The sequence below is a fragment of the Oncorhynchus kisutch genome, linkage group LG2 (assembly GCF_002021735.2).
Source record: "Oncorhynchus kisutch isolate 150728-3 linkage group LG2, Okis_V2, whole genome shotgun sequence".
NCBI lineage: Eukaryota > Metazoa > Chordata > Actinopteri > Salmoniformes > Salmonidae > Oncorhynchus > Oncorhynchus kisutch.
In genome coordinates, this window is record NC_034175.2 from 39119957 (window position 1) to 39141823 (window position 21867).

Consider the following 21867-nt stretch of genomic DNA (forward strand, 5'->3'; position numbering starts at 1 on the left):
AAACAAACATACCTTCCAGTTGTTCTATAGCTCACTCAAAGAGGAAGGTCATAAGGTCATAATTCTACATCCCTATTACACACATGCCTGAGATGGTTTATACCAAATATGATCTATTATTATGAATATTAGAAAATGGGTGGTTCGGGCCCTGAATGCTGATTGGCTGAAAGCCGTGGTATATCAGACCATACACCATGGGTATGGCAAAACATTTATTTTTACTGCACGGCTAAGGACTGTGTCATAGAACAGCCCATAGCAGTGGTATATTGGCCATATACCACACCCCCTCTGGCCTTTTTGCTTAATTATATTATACACTGTGTGTACAAAATATTTAGAACACCTTCCTAATTTTGAGTTGCAGTGGATTTAACAAGTGGCATCAGTAAGGGATTGTAGCTTTCACCTGGATTCACCTCGTCAGTCTATGGAAAGAGCAGGGGTTCTTTAATAGTGTTTTGTACATTTCCTCTTTGTTCATACTATTTCCCTCCGTAGCCTTCCTGTCATGTGGGTGGTTGTGTTTCACAAGCTAACTGACATTCACCTCAAGCAGTCAGTCAGCTGCATAGAGAACACACCCATGACAGTGAGTTGAGGGTTACGTAGGAGCTGCAGCACCTTGACCTTTGTGAGTAGCATCCTTACTGCTGTATTTGAGATGTATGTTTGTTGATTCATGTAAGGTTACTGGACACAATAACCTTTTTATTAAGCGTAATTAATAACTGATTACAAAATGTAACTAATGGGACATTCTATCTTTAGGAAAAGCATACAGATAATAGTTTTTAATGTGTTGAAGTAGATTTGATCAAAGTAAAAAAGAACGTAATTTTGTGGCATCAAAGATTTAGGTTCAGGATTTACGATTACCTGACTATAAGGATTTATATAAAATATATCAATCAAATGTATTTTTAAAGTCCTTTTGACCTCAGCAGATGTTACAAAGTGCTTTACAGAAACCCAGCCTAAAACCCCAAACAGCAAACAATGCAGATGTAGACACACTGTGGCTAGAAAAAAACTCCCTAGAAAGACAGGAACCTACTATAGGAAGACATCTGGAGAGGAAGCAAGCTCTGTGGGGTGTAAAAGAAATAACCATCACACTGCCAATATTTTAAAATGTCATTACATTGAGATATAATGTGGGAATCATAGCTATATTCAATAAACTTCACGAGTTGATTATCATGGTTGGTGACGTGATGGATTTGTCCAAAATCGTGTGACATAAACATTACTTTTCTGTCATCAAAAAGAGAGGAGGACCAAGGCACTCTTCATATAATTAATTAAAATGGCTTTATTTGTATGGCATGTTCAATGGAAACAAAATGTTAAAAGTCTGACGTGTTTCAGCGGCATGGCCTTTGTCAAAGAGCACCTTCTGTCTACCAAAGTCTACTATTGTGTACCTTAGCAGGGCTTCCTTTCCTTCACTTTGTATTCCTTTTCTGTCCTTGCATTGTAAGTTGTCCGTATATCATATATTAACCATTAATCAGTTAAATTAGACATTGAACTTGAACCATGTAATAATCCTGGATCTAAGTGTTTTTGGTATAGCGATCTCAGAAATGCAGTGTAACTATGTAACATTTGGTGTCTTCTTATATTACAGGGTGAAAACAGTTTTCAAAGTCACACTAATTCAAAATAATAAATGCAATTGCAAAATCAAATGCCTCTAAATGAAAGATACTTCAAACGTCCATACTGTCATTAACGTGGTTATTCAATAATTATGCGTAACACGTATTGAATGCGCATTTGGTGTCTAGCTGATTTGTTACGCATGGATATTTTTTACATATCATCATCTAATATGAAGGAATTTCCCAAATGACAGTCAAGTGACAAACAGCTGTTGTTTTCATGTGTTTTTTATGCCTCTGATTGGACACTGAGTCAACTGTACGCAATTGTGTAGGATAAACTATTGTGCAACACCCAACGCGATTCCTATTAATTATTCTGGATATAATGACAACAAAATACATAGCCTAGAGGGCTAATTCACAATATGATCTGGTAATGAAATAACATGACAAATATATTTATTTTTCCATGTTACACCTGCCATTTTTAACAATACAAGGGGCTTGAAGAAGCCTACTTTAACTTGAATTTGGAGCTCAGAAAAGTACTGGAATAGGCCTACCTTGTAAACCAGACATTTCCTCAATTTGGTGCTTGAAAAGTTGTAGCCAATTTATTAGCTCCCGCTCCCCAAGATTTCCTTTTTGATCCGTTTTTTTGTGAGAGATGTGTACACTTTCATTTGTTTCCCGTCACTTCAATTGAAGGGTGTCGTGCGGTTATTATGAGGACGACAACAGGTAATGCTGGCTTCAACTTGGCTTTCCATACAAATCCTTCTATTAAAATGGGAACCCTGTTTATGGTCACTTTATCATTATAAAAACAGGTAATAATTAGATTTTTTTTTCTCGTTTCAAACCATTTTGAAATGTTTATGCCAATGTCACACTTTGGCCCATAATTTTTTTAGAAAGACCTATTTACAGCCAATGTTTAACTGTCATATGAGATCATTTCGTTGATTTATCAACACGTATACAAATAAAGATTTGCAAGAGGAACTAACATTGTAACTCTAATGCCATGTTTGGAGGACAGAAAAAACTCCTAAGCAATGATAAAAAGACGCGATGAACTAGAAATAATGTAAAATATCATAAAATGACAGTAGCTATCCAATATTATCACAAACGAAAGCTCACAGCCTGTTTTATCCGGCTATTATTCGTTTCTCTATAGCCTAAAGTGGAGCATTTAATGTTTCTAATATTAACCCATTTAGTTGACACATATTTGTGGTGGATTGCTCACCACTTACTAGTGAGGCAAGAAAAGATCATGATTGCTCATGCCTTATAAGGAGATGAGTGAATTGCTTAAGTACTGCTAGTTAACCATTTGAGAAGTGAGATATTTCACAAGAGTATGGGTCGTTCCAACTTAAAAAGCACCATCTCAGATTGTTCTAAAATCATGTCTGTAGCTTGTCTTGAGCTTCTACTTTTAAAAATCCACCTTTCCAAAAACAAGTCTCCCACCGTTGCCGCTTGCTATAGACCACCCTCTGCCTCCAGCTGTGCCCTGGACACCATATGTGAATTGATTGCCCCCCCATCTATCGTCAGAGCTCATACTGTTAGCTGACCTAAACTGGGACATGCTTAACACCCCGGCCATTCTACAATCTAAGCTAGATGCCCTCAGTCTCACACAAATGATCAATGAACCTACCAGGTACACCCCCAAATCCGTAAACACGGGCACCCTCATAGATATCATCCTAACCAACCTGCCCTCCAAATACACCTCTGCTGTCTTAGAAATTAGAACCCGGAACAGATATAGCCCTTGGTTCACTCCAGACCTGACTGCCCTTGACCAGCACAAAAACATCCTGTGGTGTACTGCATTGGCATATAATAGCTCCCGCGATATGTAACTTTTCAGGGGAGTTAGGAACCAATATCTGTAAATAGCCCATCCAACTACCTATTTATTTATTTTGCTCCTTTGCACTCCAGTATCTCTACTTGCACATTCATCTTCTTTGCATCTATCACTCCAGTGTTTAATTGCTAAATTGTCATTATTTCGCCACTATGGCCTGTTTATTGCCTTACCTCCCTTATCTTACCTCATTTGCACACACTGTATATAGATATTTCTGTTGTGTTATTGACTGTATGTTTGTTTATTCCATGTGTAACTCTGTGTTGTTGTTTGTGTCGCACTGCTTTGCTTTATCTTGGCCAGGTCGCAGTTGTAAATTAGAACTTGTTCTCAACTGGCCTACCTGGTTAAATAAAGGTGAAATAAATGAAAAAAAATCACCTTCCAGCAGGACAATGACCCTAAGCATACTGCTAAAGCAACACTAGAGTGGTTTAAGGGGAAACATTTAAATGTCTTGGAATGGCCTAGTCAAAGCCCGAACCTCAATCCAATTGAGAATCTGTGGTATGACTTAGAGATTGCTGTACATCAGCGGAACACATCCAACTTGAAGGAGCTGGAGCTGTTTTGCCTTGAAGAATGGGCAAAAATCCCAGTGGCTCGATGTGCCAAGCTTATAGAGACATACCCCAAGGGACTTGCAGCTGTATTTCCCGCAAAAGGTGGCTCTACAAAATATTTACTTGGGGGGGGGGGGGGGGTGAATAGTTATGCACGCTCAAGTTTTCAGTATTTTTTTGTCTTATTTCTTGTTTGTTTCACAAGACTCTTGCATCTTCAAAGTGGTAGGCATGTGTAAATCAAATGATACAGACCCCCCAAAAATCTATTTGAATTCCAGGTTGTAAGGCAACAAAATAGCAAAAATGCCAAGGGGCATGAATACTTTCGCAAGCCACTATAAGTCTATGTAGATTCATATGTGTTTTATGACTGATTGTCCTCCAATACACAACATGTTAGCTATACCTCACTGGGTGTTTTTTTTTGTATTGTTTTTTTTTGTTCTTAGATACCCACCAGGATAAATAATAGTATTCATAATTTACAGTGCCTTCAGAAAGTATTCATCCCCTTGACTTAGTCCAGATCTTGTTGTGTTACAGCCTGAATTCAAAATGGATTAAATGGATTTTCACACAATACCTTATAATGACAAAGTGAAAACATGTTTCTAGAATTGTTTGCAAATGTATTGAAAATTGAATACAAAAATGCTAATTTACTTAAGTATTCACACCCCTGAGTCAATACTTTGTGGGTCTTTCTGGGTAAGTCTCTAAGAGCCTCCCATACCTGGATTTGTGCAACATTTGCTCATTATTCTTTTTTAAATTATTCAAGCTCTGTCAAATTGGTTGTTGACCATTGCTAGACAACCATTTCCAGGTCTTACTATAGATTTTCAAGTACATTTAAGCCAAAACTGTAACTCGGCTTTCAGGAAGATTCGCTGCCTTCTTGGTAAACAACTCCAGTGTAGATGTGGCCTTGTATTTTAGGTTATTGTCCTTCTGAAAGATGAATTAATCTCCCAGCATCTAGTGGAATGCAGACTGAACCAGGTTTTCTCTAGGATTTTGCATGTGCTTAGCTCCATTCCATAAGTTATTTTCCCTGAAATATTCCCCAGTCCTTAATGATTACACATATACCCATAACATGATGCAGCCACCACTATGCTTGAAAATATGGAGCGTGGTACTCAGTAATGTGTTCTTTTGGATTTGCCTCAAGCAACTTTTTGTTCCTGAATACAAAGTGTTAATTGCTCTGCCACATTGTTGGCAGTATTACTTTAGTGTCTTGTTGCATGTTTTTGAATATTTGTATTCTGTGCATGCTTCCTTCTTTTCACTCTGTCAATTAGGTTAGTATTTTGGAGTAACTTCAATGTTGTTGAGCCATCCTCAGTTTTCTCCTATCACAGCCATTTAACTCTGTAACTGTTTTAATGTCGCCAATGGCCTCATGTTGAAATCCCTAAGTTGTTTCCTTCCTCTCTGGCCACTGAGTTACGAAGGACACCTGCATATTTGTAGTGGCTAAGGGTGTTGATACACAATCCAAAGTGTAATTAATAACTTTACCATACTCAAACGGATATTCAATGTCTGTTTTTTTTACCCATTTACCAATAGTTGCCTTTCTTTGTGAGGCATTGGAAAACCTCCCTGGTCGTCGTGGTTGAATTTGTTTTTGAAATTCACTGTTCAACTGAGAGACCTTACATGTAATTGAATGTGTGGGTTACAGAGATGAGGTAGTTATTCTAAAATCACGTTAAACACTATTATTGCACACAGAGTGAGTCCAGAGTTGAATCCATTGTACATTCAGGCTGTAACAGCAGCTATGCTTTGGAACGATCATTTTATCTCCTTTAGCCTCTCCATTCATATTAGTGGATTTGTCTTCAGTATGTGTGGTTTTAGTTCATGGAGGTCCGTATGCAAACCCCTCTTTGTCTGTGTTGCCCACTCATTTCCATTATAGCAGCCCAATGTCCGAAAGTGGAACTATAGATTCCTCTATGAGAAAAGATTAAGTGTCATGTAATAAAAATGGATATTTAAAGTAATGAATTCAGAAAACACTGTGTAAAACCATGTATGGCCTGTTTACTTCAACGCTGTAATGGTGTGAGTCCACAAAAACAAGTAACTACGGCAATAGTAGCCTCCATTACCACAAACAGAACGAGCACATAATCATTATGACCAGTGCTAATAAATACCAGAGCCATATATTTAGAGTTACTTAAGTCCAAATTTTAGAGTTTGAAATATTATTTTAATTCTAGACACCCATTTTTGTGTTAGCTCTAAAGAAATGAAAATATTAAGCATATTAACTTTGATATCCTGCGTGTGCTTTTCCCTGTGGATATATTTTACATTTCCTCTTTTTGAAGTTTGCACAGCAAACATTTACTTGGAACAATTTATTATGATCTTGGCTGCAAGGAGTTTTGTTCTGAAGATACTGTATATTAACAACAAGCACTGTGGGTGTGAATGTTTGGGAAAGTTTCCAGGCCTGGCGATACTGTGGTAGCCATTGTTGACGTTCTCTTTTCTTCTTAATTTCTTTAACTCTGAACTTCTAATGGATCCATCTCAGTTTTTATTTTGTTCAACTGCCCTTAAAAGTGAGAGGGTTGAACACATCCACCCAGATTGTTTTTGCTCAGACAGAGCGTTGTACAGTGGCCATATAATGTGCATCAAATTGTAGTGGTGTAAGAGCTCTTAAAGTGTATGTTCATCTGCAGCGCATGCATCTTTTACTGGTACTTGAATGGTAAAAGATATATATCGCTGGATATCTAAAAGGTGTGCCTGTAATAGTCTTCGACGTGGTCAAGGTCGATGGACTGACGGCTGTTCCCTCTTTCTGTCACCAGGGAATGTATAAGTGTGTGTCTCTCCTACTCCTGCTGATGGGCAGAGGAGGTAAGTTTTTACAGTCATCAAATCCCCTCTTGATATTGAAAAGTCTCACAATTACATAATGAGAGTCATCCTGTGTGTGTGTGTGTGTTTACCCTAGTTCTCTCCCAGGAAGTGGAAGTATGTTCCAAAACGGTGATCAACTCCTGCAGCGACTGCATCAGATCAGGAGCATACTGCACGTGGTGTAAACAACTGGTGAGGAGCGCAAATATGTGTGATACTAGTGCTAAAACTAGAGAAGTAAATTAACGAGAGTCAGGTGTGGGCCCAAATGCTAACACCTTTGTGAGTTCACATGTATGTATAAAAGCTGTGTGGGTACACTAGGTGTTAGTGGTGGAGAAAGTACCCAATTGTCATACTTGAGTAAAAGTAAAGATACATTACCTTAATAGAAAATGACTAAAGTAAAAGTGAAAGTCACCCAGTAAAATATTACTTGAGTAAAAGTCTTTTGGTATTTTGTTTCAAATATACTTAAGTATAAAAAGTGCATGTATTTGGTAAAATATACTTAAGTATCAAAAGTAAAAGTATAAATTATTTCAAATTCCTTATGTTAAGTATACCGGCACTCAGACATCATTTACAAATTTGTTTTTAGTGAGTCCGCCAGATAGGAGGCAGTAAGGGTGACTCGAGATGTTCTCTTGATAAGTGTGTGAATTGGACCATTTTCTTATCCTTCTAAGCATTTAAAATGCAATGAGTACTTTTGGGTGTCAGGGAAAATGTATGGAGTAAAAAGTACAATATTTTCTTTAGGAATGTAGTGAATAAAAGCAAACGTTGTCAAAAATATGAATAGTAAAGTACAGAAGCCACCAAATAATGATACTTTAAAGTATTTTTACTTAATTACCTTACACCGCTGCTAGGTTCTAGCATTATGCATTTGGCTGTCTATGTAAAGCAGTGTATGCAAACAGAGCTGAGAATATGCATGAAGGTGTTAAGCCACAGTATGTGGGTTGGTGTGCTAGCATACGCTTGTGAAGACCCCGTTTTATTTCCATCATTTGAATAATAGTCATTTTACATCTAAATTTGTAACTGTGCACAAGGGCAGTCAACTGTAACAACGTTTACAGAGAATGGGCAACTGAAGAAAAAGTATCATTTTGAGTTACAGGATAGTTTGTTGATAGTCTGATAGAGCGTCTACAGACGTGGTTGACATACCTAAGGGCCCTAACCATTCAAAATGAATCCAAACACACTTATTTTAAATCCAGAGTTTATGTTTGTCCCATTCCCAGAACTTCACCAAGCCAGGTGAGCAAGAAGCAGCTCGCTGTGACACCCGGGCTCAGCTAGAAGAGAGGGGCTGCATGGGAAACGACATCATATCCCCCATGAATACCCTTACTGTGACTAAGAACACCGCCCTGTCCACCAATGCATTTGTCAAGGACGAACCCATCCAGCTGCGTCCTCAGGAGGTCAATCTGAAGCTCAGACCAGGTGGGTGTTCTCAAAAGTGCCAAATTGGGTTTTTCTTCTTCTTCGTTTTTTTCTTCTTCTTCGGCCACTAACATTGCATTACCGCCCAAACTGGGTTCTAAGATGACTGACATGTTTTGAAAATGGATAAAATCATGTAGTTGGATGAAGGACTAAAAGCTTTCAGCATTTTGAAGGTGTCAACTGTGTGGGACTTCCTATGGGTTAAGGAAGGATCACAGAATTACATCCAGGTCACCGCCAGGGATCTGCAAATTAATTAAATTCCTCAGCAATCATCCCATAACTGCATGTGGCAGTAAACAACCAACCTTGGCTTTATGCCCTCTGTCCAACTCTATGGCTGGAACATATTAAAAGTAGCCCTAAGTAATCAAACTGAATGAAATTATCTTAAAATAGCAAATAAATACCCTAAATTTCATCATATCACATTATCGTCATGTGCTTTTGACTTGACATATTTTTATGTGCTTGAGATTTCAGTTTTCACCTCGATTTTGCTTTGTTCAGGGCTGCCTCGGACGTTCAAGCTGGATTTTCGGAGAGTGGAGGGCTATCCTGTTGATCTCTACTACCTGATGGATCTCTCCTACTCCATGGAGGACGATCTGAGGAGCATCAAGACTCTGGGAAACGAGCTCTTTAAAGCTCTGCAAGGAATCACAAAACAAGGGCGAATAGGTGATATCATCAAATATCATTTGACTCTTCTATTTGCATTTGGTTTAGCATACCTTTGGGTGCCAGGTTGGTGGGATTTACCCTTTTGGGACGTGTCTATTAATTCCATTCCAACAGCCGAGCTAAAGTATTTCAAATGATTTCAAATAGTATTTAAGCCAAGGTCTGTCTCAGCCTCAATTCCTCGTCTATCTATGAGTGTCCATGAATCGTATTTTTTATCACCTTTATCTTTTGCTGCAGGCTTCGGCTCTTTCGTAGACAAGACTGTCCTGCCTTTCACTAACACCAACCCAGAGAAGCTGAAGAAGCCATGCGAAGAAAAGGAGCTGTTCTGTCAACCTGCCTTTGGCTACAGGCATGTTCTTAGCATGACAGAGAACAAAGCTGACTTTAATAGGGAGGTAGACAAGCAGCGCATCTCTGGGAACTTGGACTCCCCTGAAGGGACGCTGGATGCCATCATGCAGGCTGCAGTATGTGGGGTAAGAGTAGTCTAATCCCACAGGGCAAAATTGATTGAACCAACGTTCTATCAACATACTGATATTGAACATCAATATAATGTTTGGTTAACCTATTGTCAAAGCAGCATTGTGTATCATAGATAAGTACAGTGGGGCAAAAAAGTATTTAGTCAGCCACCAATTGTGCAAGTTCTCCCACTTAAAAAGATGAGATGAGAGAGGCCTGTAATTTTCATCAGATGTACACTTCAACTATGACAGACAAAATGAGAAAAAAATCCAGAAAATCACAATGTAGGATTTTTAATTAATTTATTTGCAAATTATGGTGGAAAATAAGTATTTGGTCAATAACAAAAGTTTATCTCAATACTCTGTTATATACCCTTTGTTGGCAATGACAGAGGTCAAACATTTTCTGTAAGTCTTCACAAGGTTTTCACACACTGTTGCTGGTATTTTGGCCCATTCCTCCATGCAGATCTCCTCTAGAGCAGTGATGTTTTGGGGCTGTTGCTGGGCAACACAGACTTTCAACTCCCTCCATAGATCTTCTATGGGGTTGAGATCTGGAGACTGGCTAGGCCACTCCAGGACCTTGAAATGCTTCTTACAAGGCCACTCCTTCGTTGCCCGGGCGGTGTGTTTGGGATCATTGTCATGCTGAAAGACCCAGACACATTTTATCTTCAATGCCCTTGCTGATGGAAGGAGGTTTTCACTCAAAATCTCACGATACATGGCCCCATTCATTCTTTCCATTACACGGATCAGTCATCCTGGTCCCTTTGCAGAAAAATAGCCCCAATGCATGATGTTTGCACCCCAATACTTCACAGTAGGTATGGTGTTCTTTGGATGCAACTCTGCATTCTTTGTCCTCCAAACACGACGAGTTGAGTTTTTACCAAAAAGTTATATTTTGGTTTCATCTGACCATATGACATTCTCCCAATCTTCTTCTGGATCATCCAAATGCTCTCTAGCAAACTTCAGACGGACATGTACTGGCTTAAGCAGGGGGACACGTCTGGCACTGTAGGATTTGAGTCCCTGGCGGCGTAGTGTGTTACTGATGGTAGACTTTGTTACTTTGGTCCCAGCTCTCTGCAGGTCATTCACTAGGTCCCCCCGTGTGGTTCTGGGATTTTTGCTCACCGTTCTTGTGATCATTTTGACCCCACGGGGTGAGATCTTGCGTGGAGCCCCAGATCGAGGGAGATTATCAGTGGTCTTGTATGTCTTCCATTTCCTAATAATTGCTCCCACAATGGATTTCTTCAAACCAAGCTGCTTACCTATTGCAGATTCAGTCTTCCCAGCCTGGTGCAAGTCTACAATTTTGTTTCTGGTGTCCTTTGACAGCTCTTTGGTCTTGGCCATAGTGGAGTTTGGAGTGTGACTGTTTGAGGTTGTGGACAGGTGTATTTTATACTGATAACAACTTCAAACAGGTGCCATTAATACAGGTAACGAGTGGAGGACAGAGGAGCCTCTCAAAGAAGAAGTTACAGGTCTGTGAGAGCCAGAAATCTTGCTTGTTTGTAGGTGACAAAAAACTTATTTTCCACCATAATTTGCAAATAAATTCATAAAAAATCCTACAATGTGATTTTCTGGATTTTTTTTCTCATTTTGTCTGTCATAGTTGAAGTGTACCTATGATGAAAATTACAGGCCTCTCTCATCTTTTTAAGTGGGAGAACTTGCACAATTGGTGGCTGACTAAATACTTTTTTGCCCCACTGTACATACTGTAGGTAGATAGGTAGATGGGGAAGTAGTTCACTTCTGAAACACCCATCTCTTTTTTTGTCTTCAGACACAACACTTCCTCACACATGATAGGCTGAGTATAGCACTGCATGAGGCTTGCATGCGGGAACAGTAGATAAAGTGACTCACACTTCCTCTGTGAGTGTGACTCAAACAAACTCCAATGTGGGATGTAGACTTTTTCGCATCTTTTCCATCCATTTTACATGAAGCCTCCAATTGTTTTCCACAGGACAGGATTGGCTGGAGGAATAGCAGCACTCGGCTAATCGTCCTGACCACCGACGATGGCTTCCACATGGCAGGGGATGGCAAGCTGGCTGGCATACTGGAGCCCAACGACGAGAGATGTTACATGGACAAGCAGCTGTACACTAAGAGCAATGACATGGTATGTGATGGTGACATGGGACACATTCAGATCAATATGATTGGTCATCACCAAGACTTTGATATACTGTACTGGATATGAAAAATACCATAAGAGAATATGAAGAATATGTAATGAATGCAACAGCATGACTGGACTGGACTAAAGCCTGTATATTTCAACCCTTTTGGCCATAAACAATTACATTCTTGAGGTTGTACAAGTTAAGTGTCTCTGTATGTAGGACTACCCATCTGTTGGTCAAGTGGCTTCACAGTTAGAGAAGAACAACATTCAGCCAATCTTTGCTGTGACAAAGAACATGGAGAATGTATACAGGGTAAGTGGACTCTCTTTATTTTCAATCATTCTTTCTTTTTTTCTTCCTCAGTTTTTCTACTGTTATAAACGCCAACATATGTAATGCAGTAACTTATTAATACTGCCACATAATAATGAAGAGTATCCTAAATAACTCTCACAGTACACCTGACCCCCCCCCTCCCCAACAAAAAATACTCTGTTGAGGGGAAATGTACTTGATTCGATTGGGATGTGTTGTTGTCTCACCTAACTATCTTCCAGGAACTCAGTAGAATGATCCCCAAGTCTGAGGTGGGAGTACTGTCAGAGGACTCCAAAAATGTTGTTGAATTGATCCAAGCTGCCTACAATGTAAGACATTTACAATATTTGTTTCATTCTTATTCAGATATTTACAATCTTTTCTTATTAATTTAACGAATCTCTTTAAAAAAAAAGATGGTACTCCCAATAATGATGTGTTTAATGTGTAGAACCTTGCTTGATTTTGATCATAGACCTCTAGTATCTCTAGGAATAATGTGTCAGTTTGGATTTGCTTGGGATGTTTTATTTCTGGTGATTTAGCATTGGTGTTAACTCTGAGACTGTTTTGTGTCTGACACAGAGGCTCTCCTCCAAAGTGACAGTGACTCATGATGCTCTCCCTGACAATGTGAGAGTCACTTACACTCCACTCTGTCCTGGAGGGGGACCCGCAGGGGACAAGGGGGTCTGTGATAACGTCATAGTAGGAGAAATGGTAAGAGCTCAGAAGTAAAAGACTATCACATACCAAATAATTATATGGTAACACTTGATAATAACTGAAGTATTAATCAACTATTGATAAAACAGTAATATGTATTTCATTTTTTTGTAAACACTTATGTACATTTATAGTAATTATAAGCAATATAATTAATATGATGGCTAATTAGTGACATTTATTATAAAGTGTTATACTTTGGTATTTGGAATTTTATTAGGATCCCTATTAGCTGTTGCAAAAGCATCAGCTACTCTTCCTGGGGTCCACACAAAACATGAAACATGACATAATACAGAACATGAATAGACAAGAACAGCTCAAGGACAGAACTACATTAAAACATTTTTTAAAGCATACGTAGCCTACATATCAATACACACACACAAACTATCTAGGTCAAATAGGGGAGAGGCATTGTGCCGTGAGGTGTTGCGTTATCTGTTTTTTGAAACCAGGTTTGCTGTTAATTTGAGCAATCTGAGGTGGACCGGAGTTCCATGCAATAATGGCTCTATATAACACTGTACGCTTTCTTGAATTTGTTCTGGATTTGGGGACTGTGAAAAGACCCTTGGTGACATGTCTTGTGGAGTAAGTGTTTTTTGTCAGAGCTGTGTGTAAGTTGACTATGCAACAAAAGATAGATTTTCAACATACTAATGTTTCTTATAAAAAGGAAGTGATGCAATCAGTCTCTCCTCAACTCATAGGGAAGAGAGACTGGTACAGTATGCATAGTAATTATATCAGCCCTATGATTACAATGAAAAGCAAGACGTGCCGCTCTGTTCTGGGCCAGCTGCAGCTTAACTACGTCTTTCCTTGCCGCACTCGACCACGCAACTGGACAATAATCAAGATAAGACTAAACTAGAGACTGCAGGACTTGCTTTTTGGAGTGTAGTGTAAAAAAAGCAGAGCATCTCTTTATTACTGACAGACCTCTCCAGATCTTTACAACCACTGAATCTTTATGTTTTGACCATGACAGATTACAATCTAAGGTAACACTAAGTAATTTAGTCTCCTCAACTTGTTCAACAGCCACCCCATTCATTACCAGTTTCAGGTGAGGTGTAGAACTTAGAGAATGATTTGTACCAAAAACAATGCTCTTCGTTTAAGAGATGTTCAGGACCAGTTTATTACTGGTGACTTCATTATCTGTGGTTGCTGATGCGTTTATGGTTGAATCCTCAGCATACATGGACACACATGCTTTGTTTAATGCATGTGGCAGTTCATTGGTAAACACATAAAAGAGTAGAGGGCTTAGAAAGCTGCCCTGTGGTACACCACACTTTACATGTTTGACATTAGAGAAGATTCCATTAAAGAAAACCCGTTGAGTTCTATTAGATACTGTAGATTGCTTTGAATCCACAATATGGCAGAGGTTAAAAAGCCATAACACATGAAGTACCAGTCAAAAGTTTAGACACAGCTACTCATTGAATGATTTTTCTTTATTTCTACTATTTTATACATTGTAGAATAATAATGAAGATATCACAACTATGAAATAACACATATGGAATCATGTAGTGACCAGAAAAGTGTTAAACAAACCAAATATATTTTAGATTTTAGATTCTTCAAAGTAGCTAACCTTTGTCTTGATTCAGCTTTACACACTCTTGGCATTCTCTTAACCAGCTTCACCTGGAATGCTTTTCCAACAGTCTTGAAGGAGTTCCCACATATGCTGAGCATTTGTTGGCTGCTTTTCCTTCACTCTGCGGTGCGGTCCAACTCATCCCAAACCATCGCAATTGGGTTGACGTCGGATGATTGTGGAGGCCAGGTCATCTAATGCAGCACTCCATCACTCTCCTTCTTGGTCAAATAGCCCTTAAACAGCCTGGAAGTGTGTTGGATCCTTGTCGTGTTGAAAAACAAATGATATAGTAGTCCCACTCAGCGCAAACCAGATGGGATGGCGTATCGCTGCAGAATGCTGTGGTAGCCATGCTGGTTAAGTTTGTCTTGAATACTAAATAAATCACAGACAGTGTCACCCGTATAGCACCCCCACACCATCACACCTCCTCCTCCATGCTTCATAGTGGGAACCACACATGCGGAGATCATGCGTTCACCTACGCTGTGTCTCACAAAGACGGCAGTTGGACCCACAAATCTCACATTTGGACTCATCAGAACAAAGGACAGATTTCCATGGGTCTAATGTCCACTGCACGTTTTTCTTGGCCCAAGCAAGTCTCTTCTTATTATTGGTGTCCTTTAGTAGTGACTTCTTTGAAGCAATTCGACCATGAAGGTCTGATTCACACAGCCTCCTGTGAATAGTTGATGTTGAGATGTGTCTGTTACTTGAACTCTGTGAAGCATTTATTTGGGCTCCAATTTCTAACTCTAATGAACTTGTCCTCTGCAGCAGAGGGACCGCCTTTCCTGTGGCGGTCCTCGTGAGAGCCAGTTTCATCATAGCGCTTGATGGTTTTGCGACTGCACTTGAAGAAACTTTCAAAGTTCTGGAAATTTTACGGATTGACTGAAGTAATGATGGACTGTTGTTTCTCTTTGCTTAATATATTATTCTTGCCATAATATGGACTTTTATCAAATAGGGTGATATTCTGTATACCACAACTACCTTGTCACAACACAATTGTTTGGCTCAAAGGCATTAAGAAGGAAAGAAATTAACATTTAACAAGGCACACCTGTTATTTGAAATTCATTCCAGGTGACTACCTCATGAAGCTGGTTGAGAGAATGCCAAGAGTGTGCAAAGCTGTCATCAAGGCCAAGGTTGGCTACTTTGAAGAATCTCATATATAAAATATATTTAGATTTATTTAACATTTTTGGTTACTACATGATTCGGTGTGTGTTATTTCATAGTTTTGATGCCTTCATTATTATTCTACAATGTAAAAAAAAATAGTCAAAATAAAGAAAAACCCTTGAATGAGTAGGTGTGTCCAAACCTTTGACTGGTACTGTATGTTTTTTCAACAACAATATTATCAAAGGCTGCACTGAAATCTAACAGTACAGCTCCCACAATCAAATCAAAATCAAATCAAATGTATTTATATAGCCCTTCGTACATCAGCTGATATCTCAAAGTGCTGTACAGAAACCCAGCCTAAAACCCCAAACAGCAAGCAATGCAGGTGTAGAAGCACGGTGGCTAGGAAAAACTCCCTAGAAAGGCCAAAACCTAGGAAGAAACCTAGAGAGGAACCAGGCTATGTGGGGTGGCCAGTCCTCTTCTGGCTGTGCCGGGTGGAGATTATAACAGAACATGGCCAAGATGTTCAAATGTTCATAAATTACCAGCATGGTCGTATAATAATAAGGCAGAACAGTTGAAACTGGAGCAGCAGCACGGCCAGGTGGACTGGGGACAGCAAGGATTCATCATGTCAGGTAGTCCTGAGGCATGGTCCTAGGGCTCAGGTCCTCCGAGAGAGATAAAGAAAGAGAGAAAGAGAGAATTAGAGAGAGCACACTTAAATTCACACAGGACACCGAATAAGACAGGATAAGTACTCCAGATATAACAAACTGACCCTAGCCCCCCGACACATAAACTACTGCAGCATAAATACTGGAGGCTGAGACAGCAGGGGTCAGAAGACACTGTGGCCCCATCCGAGGACACCCCCGGACAGGGCCAAACAGGAAGGATATAACCCCACCCACTTTGCCAAAGCACAGCCCCCACACCACTAGAGGGATATCTAATCTATCTTATTGTCAATTTCTTTCAACCAATCATCAGTCATTTGTGTCAGTGCAGTACATGTTGAATGCCCTTCATTATAAGCATGCTGAAAGTCTGTTGTTAATTTGTTTACAGAGAAATAGCATTGTATTTGGTCAAACACAATTCTTTCCAACAGTTTGCTCAGAGCTGGCGGCAAACTGATAGGTCTGCTGTTTCAACCAGTAAAGGCCGCTTTACGACTCTTGGGTAGCGAAATTACTTTGGCTTCCCTCCAGGCCTGAGGACAAAGACTTTCCTGTAGGCTCAGATGAATGATATGACAGATATGAGTGGCTATAGAGTCAGCTACCATCCTCCGTAGCTTTCCATCTAAGTTATCAATGCCAGGAGGTTTGTCATTGTTGATCGATAACAATAATTTTTCACCTCTCCCACACTAACTTTACAAAATTGAAACTTGCAATACTTTTCTTTCATAGTTGCGATTCTTTTCTTTCTTTTTTTTTTGCATGAATACAATGGCTCACTGTTCGTTGTTGGCATTTCCTGCCTAGGTTTGCACAATTTGCTACTGTAATGAAGTAATCGTTAAAATAATTGGTGAATAAGCCATCTGATTCGATGAAAGATGGAATTGAATTAGTTTTTCTGCCCATCATTTAATTTAAAGTATTTCAATGTTTTTTTTCCATCATTCTTCATATCATTGATCTTGGCTTTATAATACAGTTTCTTCTTATTTTTGTTGAGTTTATTCACATATTCCTCAATTTGCAGTAAGTCAGCCAGTCAGATGTGCAGCCAGACTTATTAGCCACTCCTTTTGCCCCATCTCTTTCAACCACACAGTTTTTCAATTCCTCATCAATCCATTGAGCCTTAACAGTTCCAACAGTCAGTTTCTTAACAGGTGCATGTTTATGAATAATTGGAAGAAGCAATTTCATCAATTCATCAATTGCAGTATCTGGATGCTACTTATTAATCACATCAGACCAACAAATATTTTTAACATCATCCACATAAGAGTCACAGCAAAGTCTTTTGTATGATCTTACACAATATTTATTTACACTCTTATACACTATTTTAGATCCATTTAGTTAAATAAAAAAACATCCAAACACATACCACAAATGTACTAATTGCGTCTCCTGATTTCCTCTCAGGTGTCTTTCAACGTAACAGTGACGGCAGATGAATGTATAGACAGGGAGAGGTCTTTTCTGATTGGCCCATTGGGCATAAAAGACAAGCTGAAGGTGAGCTTGTCGACTCGCTGCGAGTGTGAATGTGATGACCCCAAGGAGGAGAATCACAAGGACTGCGACAGGAAGGGCAAAGTCAACTGTGGCATGTGCAGGTAAGGCGGGCATTGGCTGGGATATACAACAAATAGCATGTGCTTTTGTTTCCCCAATATATTCCAACTTATGTTGATATAGTCAATATTGAATCCAATATATGATGCATGATTTCCCCTTCATCCCCATAGAAGTGCATTGAGTCACCTGAAAAACAAAGAAACTGAGAAACATAGATTGTTATGAACCATCTATTTCATTCTATTTTCTATACTGTATTTCTATTCTCTGTACTCAGGGGGAACAAAAAGACGCCACAATTTTGGGGGGTGGTAAATGTAAAGTCTTCACAAGCAATCAGTACAGTAGGCTTTTTCCTCCCAACTCTGTGCAGTTGCAATGCCGGCTTCGTGGGTCAGAAGTGCGAGTGCGCCATCGGGGAGAAGGACGAGAGCTCTCTGAGGGCTGCATGCCGGAAGGACAACGGCACGGAGTGCGAAGGACGAGGGGACTGTGTGTGTGGCATTTGCCAGTGCTATGTCCAACAAGGCGGCAGCACCTACTACGGCACGCACTGCGAGTGTGAAAACGAGAGCTGCGAGAAGTTTCAGAACAAACTGTGTGGAGGTGCAGTCTGATAGAATATATGAAAATATCAATAAATTAATAAGATTAATAGATTTTTACAGAAACATTGGAAATATAGATGGAAATATATATACAGTACTGTATAACAATAGAAATAACACCTGCCATCTGTTAATGACAGTCTCATTATGACTGAGGGTACACACGTGAAGTATTAAAACAATTCTGACGTAAAATCACGTCTCTGTGTTGAAGGGAACGGGAAATGCCGTTGTAAAATTTGCGAATGCAACCCCGAGTACGAAGGCACCGCCTGCCAATGCAAGAAGTCGGACGAGCAGTGTCGCACACCAAGCGGGAGCGTGTGCAGCGGCAGGGGAACATGCCAGTGTAACCAGTGCAAGTGTATCGAGGGCTACCAGCGGCCCTACTGTCTGACCTGTCCCGCCTGCCAGACTCCCTGTATAACCAAGGGGTAAGACGGCCTGGGCCCACCTTTTTCACTCACTCAACCACTGTATTCACTTGTCCCTTTAGGTAATGTTGTTGGATCCATTGTGTACATGTTAAATTGCATCCACAACCATAGGACAAACAAAGACGGTTACCATTGACCGTAAAGGATGACTGGTAGAATAGAATGTAGCACTTAAAAATATCATTTCTGCGTGTTGCCATCTTACTCAACGCGAGAGGTTTTGGAACCATACGAAGCATGTGTTGAAGTCCTTAAGGGAGAAAACAGAATGTTGAGCAAGGAAGTTTTCCACTCTCTACCTCATTCTTCTATTTTCAGGAAGTGCATCGAGTGTCTGGGCTTTCAGACAGGCCCATTCAGCAAGAACTGCTCCCAGACCTGTAAGAGTATTAATGAATTTGAGATGGTGGAGACATTGCCACCTGGTAAGCCTTGTGACGTGAGGGATGTGGAGAACTGCCGGGTGTTCTTTATCATTAAACAGTTGGATGGAGAGGACAACTACTTTGCCCAGATACTAAAGACCCGAGGTAAGAGACGTATGTCTTGTGCAACTAAAAAGTATGCCCATGTTACCTTCATAGCCCACAGAAAACAGATAATGTTTGCTCGGGTTTTAATTGACTGACCACGTTGTTTGATGGGCATCAAGATAAAGCCTCCAAGTCACATTGAAAGCATCTGAATCACAGTGTCCGAGAGATGTTTGCTACCAAATGTTTTCACAGTAAACGTAACATGCTATAGCCTCCAGGACTGCCTAAAAATGTATGGTTGTTAATGTCTGTCATAATTGTTTTAGAATGTCCGGAGTTGCCAAACATCTACGCCATCATTGGAGGCTCCATTGCGGGCGTGGCCCTGATCGGCTTACTGATCCTGCTCATCATCAAAGCCATCCTCTACATGAGAGACGTGAAGGAGTTCCGCAGGTTTGAGAATGAGCAGAAGAAAGGAAAGTGGACTCCGGTGAGTGACATTTGCTACTTCATAGGAATCCTCACTTTGGCCCAGATTCATTATTCCCTTTTTATGTGCTTTTCTCTCTATGCGTATTCTGACAAAGAACTTAAGCATGAGAATAACATACTATTCACCCACTATTAGTTTGAAGTTGAGCTTGAATAAATGAATATGTGACCTTGAATTAGTTCCCTAATAATTCTACCACCTTTACGCGCGAGGAAACCATGAATACGATCTAGCGAACCTACCAGTTCCAAATGGAAAAAGCATTTACTTATTTTTTTTCTGATAGAAATAGCACCATTCTCCATGCACTGTAATCTACAACTTGGTAAGGTCTATTGATAAGAGCTATGTACCAAATACTGAGAAGTTCTAGGAGGAAAGGCATACATTCTTAATTGGGATCGGGCCCTTTGAGAATAGATAGAGCTGCACAGCAGTGGTCTCCAGAATCCGAGAAGACTTGTTTATAAAGCGCTTTTAAAAGATTTGATCAGTAACTGTGCGTAAATCGAAATCCATGCCAATGTTGTGATTTGCTATAAATGTATGTCTGGCAAAGACAGCAGCTATTTAAAACAAGACACCGCATTTATCACTCCAGATATCTGAGTTCCATAAATTACAGATTTTTCATCATACGTAATTTACTATCTTTCTCAATAGGGAGACAATCCACTATTCATGAACGCGACCACCACCGTGGCTAACCCTACCTTCACTGGAGAATAAGATCAACATCAGTCAGCCCAGACAATCAAGTTGGATTCAAATGCATGTACATTTATTGTTTCTGTTTTAATGTGCTTTTTTTTCTCCACCATTTATAAGTTGGTTTACAAATAGTATTTTTTTATGTGTTCCAAGACTGAATTCAAGAATGATCATGCACTGATTGGGAAAAAACTGCTGCAATGTTGCTACAGGGTCCTTCCACCTAAAAAAATACCAAGTAAGAGGTTTTTGACATCCACCGTCTGAGATTATTCTGAAATGGTTTCTGTCAACGTTAGCAATCCTGCAACATTATTTTGTTGGAACAATATTTGATCTCTGAGAAATTAAGCTAATTTATTGCACGAAAATTGGCCATTTTAATTTATAGAATTCATATAATATTCAACAATTATAGTACCTAACATCCGATTTGGACCAAACTTTTGATAACAATGGTTAAGACATGAGGAATCAAAAGAAGTGGTCCAAAGCCATCCACGACCCCCCCCCCCCCCCCCCCACACACACACCAATCCCACCCCAACAAGGAGTATATAGTGTCAGTTCTCTATGTTCGACAAGTAGTATGGACATGTAGCTATTAATTTTGTTCCTTCATCCAATGTAATGTATTCTCAGTGAATTGAGTGATGTTTTTTTCCCCTGTTCAGAGCAATTAGTTATTGAAGTTGTTGGGTCCTACATCCTGACCACTAAATAGTGCTGTTCCTGCTATTTGGGGATCATTTATTAAAGATTTTCTTACCCTGTAAGCAGTTTACGGACCAGGTATGACAGCAACCCATTATTTGGTTTTGTTTACCTTGCCACTGTTTCAAATGCTAACTTTTTAGCATTTGTGTCACAAATCCAATGCAAGTTAATGGTACCTATATTAGGATAATTTACGCTTTATATCCAAATCATCCTAAAGTTTCAAATAATGTATTGTGTAACTCAATGATATTTACTTACAGCAATTATTTTTGTAGCTTTTATTTACAAATCTACAATGTAACATGACTCTACATATCCTATGAGGAAATATTGTGTAAAGCAGCAAATGATCACTGATATTTTTTCATTACAAATAAAACTCTCTCTCTTGATTTGATGGACTCCAGCTCATGATTCAGAGAAAGAGAATGTGATGCACTCTGCAGTCATCACAACGACAGAGCATCTACAAAGATCTACTATTGTGTACACTAGCAGCGCTTCCCTTCCTTTTTCCCCCTACATTTTAATAATATTCAAATTCATATTATCAACAAATCTACTATCTCATCTTCCTATTATGCAAAGCTTGA

At 39.5% G+C, this 21867-nt stretch overlaps 1 protein-coding gene across 1 annotated transcript; it reads left to right on the plus strand.

Annotated features, from left to right (window-relative positions):
- The first annotated feature begins 518 nt into the window (after positions 1–518).
- On the plus strand, positions 519–21666 carry LOC109865614 (integrin beta-2). The gene is made up of 16 exons (XM_020453931.2): positions 519–637; positions 6917–6965; positions 7063–7160; positions 8225–8429; positions 8943–9113; positions 9357–9598; positions 11589–11747; positions 11971–12066; positions 12312–12401; positions 12658–12792; positions 17671–17864; positions 18200–18432; positions 18649–18868; positions 19190–19401; positions 19674–19840; positions 20507–21666. Exons 2-16 carry the CDS (start codon positions 6920–6922, stop codon positions 20570–20572), a joined length of 2334 nt encoding a protein of 777 aa, XP_020309520.1. The 5' UTR covers positions 519–637; positions 6917–6919; the 3' UTR covers positions 20573–21666.
- The last annotated feature ends 201 nt before the right edge of the window (positions 21667–21867 follow it).